Source organism: Lycium barbarum, chromosome 2, assembly GCF_019175385.1.
Source record: "Lycium barbarum isolate Lr01 chromosome 2, ASM1917538v2, whole genome shotgun sequence".
In the NCBI taxonomy this organism is placed as follows: Eukaryota; Viridiplantae; Streptophyta; class Magnoliopsida; order Solanales; family Solanaceae; genus Lycium; species Lycium barbarum.
In genome coordinates, this window is record NC_083338.1 from 114,203,054 (window position 1) to 114,207,649 (window position 4,596).

At 32.0% G+C, this 4,596-nt stretch overlaps 1 protein-coding gene across 1 annotated transcript; it reads left to right on the top strand.

Annotated features, from left to right (window-relative positions):
* The first annotated feature begins 634 nt into the window (after window positions 1-634).
* On the top strand, window positions 635-1,360 carry LOC132621467 (nuclear transcription factor Y subunit B-5-like). The gene has a single exon (XM_060335748.1). The coding sequence runs from the start codon at window positions 768-770 to the stop codon at window positions 1,200-1,202; it is 435 nt and encodes a 144-aa protein (XP_060191731.1). The 5' UTR covers window positions 635-767; the 3' UTR covers window positions 1,203-1,360.
* The last annotated feature ends 3,236 nt before the right edge of the window (window positions 1,361-4,596 follow it).

Genomic DNA, 4,596 nt, shown 5'->3' on the forward strand with positions numbered 1-4,596 from the left:
ATCCATGTTCGAACCCCTAATCCCTAATTAAGAGAGGAGCAGCTCCATCCGCTGCACAAGTTAAATTATGTATTTGTCTTAAAAGTTCATTAACTATGTATAGATTATTTATTTAGAACTAAATAACTTCAGAAAATTAGGATACATAAGTTATAAATGTCAAATTCTGGCTCCGCATTTGATTTGAAGTAAATAATTTTATCAAAATGGAAGTTAAAATATTAAAGCAGTGGAATGAAAATTTTGCTTTTATATAATTACCACTTGTGGGACTACAATGGGTATATGGTTGTTGTTGTTGTTGTTGTTGTTGTTGTACACTTGTACTAACACAGATTATATTTTTTTAGTTAAAATATCTACTTTTATATCTTGAGTTTGGGCCCGGGCGTAGCACGGGTCTCACATAACTAGTATATATATATATATATATATGAAACTGCTAATAATTACATAAATACTTATTTAACTTTTGAATTCATAATTTTAGCTAACAATAAGTTCTATGATAAAAACTTTACGGGTCGAACCTATTTAAATCTTGAACTCCTATGTTATCAATTGATTGGTTAAAGCACAGTAGTGTTTGAAAGTGATCGATAATTTTAAACTGAAATGAAAGTTCATTTGTCCACCTTAGTGTAAACAATACTTGGAAAAGAGGTTCGCGTGAGCATATATAAAAGAAGTTTGACTAGTACACAACATACAGACGTCTCTCTAACATTTGACAGTACCAATTAGTCTATTAGTTTCTCCATTGAAAAATGGCTCAAAACATGGGAGCAACAAGCTCTTCAAACGATGAAGGAGTTAGCAGCAGGGAACAAGATCGTTTGTTGCCTATAGCCAACGTTGGTCGAATAATGAAACAAATTTTGCCACCAAATGCAAAAATCTCAAAAGAAGCAAAAGAAACAATGCAAGAATGTGTGTCTGAATTCATTGGATTTGTGACAGGTGAAGCATCGGACAAGTGCCGGAAAGAGCGAAGGAAGACGGTGAACGGCGACGACGTTTGTTGGGCTTTAGGAACCCTAGGGTTTGATGATTATAGTGGTACTTTGAGGAGGTATTTGCATAGATATAGAGAGATTGAAGGTGAGAAAGTAAATCAAGAAAGAGTTAGTGAAGAGTTGGAAGAGCAAGCAGGAGGATCTTCCTCACATAGAAATCCTCAGCCAAGAAACTATCTCGATTAGGATTATAGTACTATTTCTCATGGTTTTTTTTTCTTGATTTACATTTTATGATCATTTCTTTCATAGATTCTAATTACAAAGGTTTGATTTTGTTCTAATAGCAGCATGTGCAATAAAAACATCCATGATTTTCAAGGTCAAGTTGCTTGATTTCTGAAGTTTCACTCTCTAATAATTGAAGTTTACTTTTTATTTTGGGAATAGATTCACTTTATATGAATCGACCAGAAAATTGGAGTATATTGTGAAGATAGACTAAATAGATTTTCTTGTACATATGTAACTTTTTAAATCCTACTAACATAATAGAAATTAATACATATTTAAATCTTAAATATGGCATGACATTTTTCGTATTTTTTGGATATCCCAATCTAAATTTTTGGCTTCACCACTATCTACAGGTTGAAGCACATGCGGTACTATGAATTGAAGCAGACCAGGTAAGTAGTAGAGTCAGTATTAGATTCAAGCATTCCTGCTGTTTTTGTCTTGAATCGATATCTTCCCATGAAAATTTGCAACTTTTTACAATATATCTAATTACAATTCGAAAACAAGAACATATGGTCTGTGCCATTGGAAGAGTTGATGAGTACTGATTGGTCCTTAATAGCTTTCCCTTTCCTTCTTTGGGGTTTGTTTGGTTAAAAGTGGGAAGGAAAGGAAAAGAATGGATCAAAAAATGGTGCACTAGACAAAAATAGTAATTAATCAAAACGTTAATTTCACCACCGAGTGTTGTGTGTGTGTGTGTGTTTTTTGCAACGATGTCAAAGATTGGTCTAGAAATTTGAGAAGTCATTATCCAAAATTGCGTAAAGGAGTTCTTAAGTATGATCATCCAAATATTGTTTCCATCTAGTTACATAACTGCTATATAGTTGACGATATAGGAACTTGGCTAAATTTAACTTAGACATTAACTGGGGACCCCTTGTTATTGACACTGATAGTGATCGGAGGATTAATAGATCTATCATTTGGAGTGGCCTTAATATAAATGGACCCAAAGAAAAGACAAAAGAAGTTGATAGATGAGTTTAATTACTTCGTTGTAATTATTGATTAGATACATAATCAATGACTGCAGTTTCCTTTCCTTCACTTTGCTTGTAGACAAAATATTCAAAGTATTGAGGTAGTAGAAGAGGAGAAATTACCCCAATTTTAGAAAACAACCGTTGTCCTACACATGAAATTGGACGTTGGAGGGGTGGGGGTGGGGGTGGGGGTTGTTATCGATAGTTGTTCAAGACATAATTGAGTAAATAAAAATGTGATTTTTACAATACCTTATGTTTAATTTAGAATGGTTATACAACTTTAACATGATATCAGAGGAGACATAGATTACTGTGTTTGAATCTCACCTCCACTTATTATCAAATTGAATTTCAACATGCTTGGCCAGAATCAGACCTGCACGTGAGGAGATGTGTTAAAGATATAAGTAAGTAAAAAATATGTTCTTTTCAACCGTTTAAAGTTTTAAATGAAATGGTAGTAAACTTTCAAAATTAGGTTTCCAAGTTTAATATATACATGAAAGTACTTTGGTTGTCATTATACTGTTCAACATTTCAGTTGGAGAATTAATGGAATCAATTCCCAAGGGATTTACTCAAGGAAAATATGATGTTGATTGGAGTATGTATTAACGAGCAAGTCTAGGAATGAAAAACCAATGACATTAATACACACAGAAAGATGATGTTTTTACTTCAATAATACAATTGATCTTGTAGGACGAGAAAGCTGGTCAGAATCCTATATCCAAGATTAAAGTATAGCTAGCTAGCCTACAATTATCCCATGAGATCTTACTTAGTGACATATTTAAAATTTAGATGATGTAGGTTCTCAATTATAAGAATAAGTTCTAAACTGTATAACTAATTCTAAAGAATAAGTTCTAAACTGGATAACTAATTCTATCATACTTATTTCTTACACATTAATGTAAGGTTTGATCACAAAATATTTAATTTTTCATAAGCTATTATGAGTGCAAGACAGGGTTATGGTAAAACTGATAGACGCATTGCTTTTAGGAAGCAACAATAATATAGAACCCGGGAACTCATGATTGAATTAATCTGCCGTTGATTATACTTTTAGTTTGTTTTCCATGAAACAAAAGCATACTGAAGGAATAAGGATTATTAGGAAATGCAAAAGTTCCTGCTTCTTTACCTAATAAAGTCTATTCAGTCAAAATGGAAGGAAACAAAGTGTGTAATAAAATTGTTCTTTTGACTTAGGGGAAAAGGTAGTACCCTCTTTTATCTACTGCTTAATCCTTATAAAGCTCCTTTATCTTGCCTATTAATCCTTGAAAACCAATCATAGTTCTTCCCCTTGTGTTTCTTATTCCTTCAAATCAATCATAGCTCTGTCCGATAATCAAATATATGACGAATGGTAAACTTATCTACTTGTACGTACGTTTTATCACTTAATTATGTTAAGCAATATGTATTCTAACTTTAAATACTTACTGTTATAATTAAATAGTTTGGTTTGACGCAACTACCCAATGCGGGTTAGTATTTACCTATCATGAATTATGTCTTCATTCATTAAAAATGAAAGTCCTTTCCTTTCTTTCCTAATCCTTCAACTCAAATCATAGCTCTATCCGGAGAATCAACTTAAAATATCTCATGGATTATGTGTCCCGTGGAGTTTTTTCCTTTTCTTTTTTGAAATACAACTTTCATGTTGCTTTTCTTAGTTTATTTTTTTAACTAATAACTAGCATCCTCTCTAGTTTCAAGATGATTCAAGGCGCTCTCGTTTGGCCATAGATTTTGAAGTTGAAACTTGAATATTTGAGTTTTTGAACGTGTGATTTTTGAAACTTGAAGTTGTGTTTGGACATGCATTTTACTTGGATTTTTTTTGAAATTTTGTGAACGAAAGTCAAATTTCTCCCAAAAATTGGGCTGAGCCAGTTTTTAGAACTTGATTCTGAATAAATTTTCAAAATCTAATCAAATTTCATGGCCAAACAGATATTTAAAGATAAATCTTCAAAATCTGATCCAAAATTTATGGCCAAACGCTAGCTTATTAATTAGTACTCCGTACATGTCTTTCCCATGTCTTCCTATGGGCTAAGGTAACTGAAGCAAAGTTCCTGTTTGTTCCTGTAAGGAGTACATGTGAACTCCTTCTCTGTATTCTACTTCCTTAAATAATATATTCAAATTTGTACTATTTGTGTATTTTAATAGTATGTTGTAACAAGTTCATTCTATTTTAATTTTCTATTTATTAGTCCCACTTGTTATAAATGCTTAATTACCTGTAGTTATTGTGACATGATAATATAAGAATTTTCTTATGTAGTTAGTATATGTAGAAGTTAAACTCTTTAATTTTGTATTTC

What these genes read in the sequence shown, in the direction of transcription:
- LOC132621467 (XM_060335748.1), top strand. Translation starts at nt 768, where the DNA reads ATGGCTCAAAACATGGGAGCAACAAGCTCTTCAAACGATGAAGGAGTT.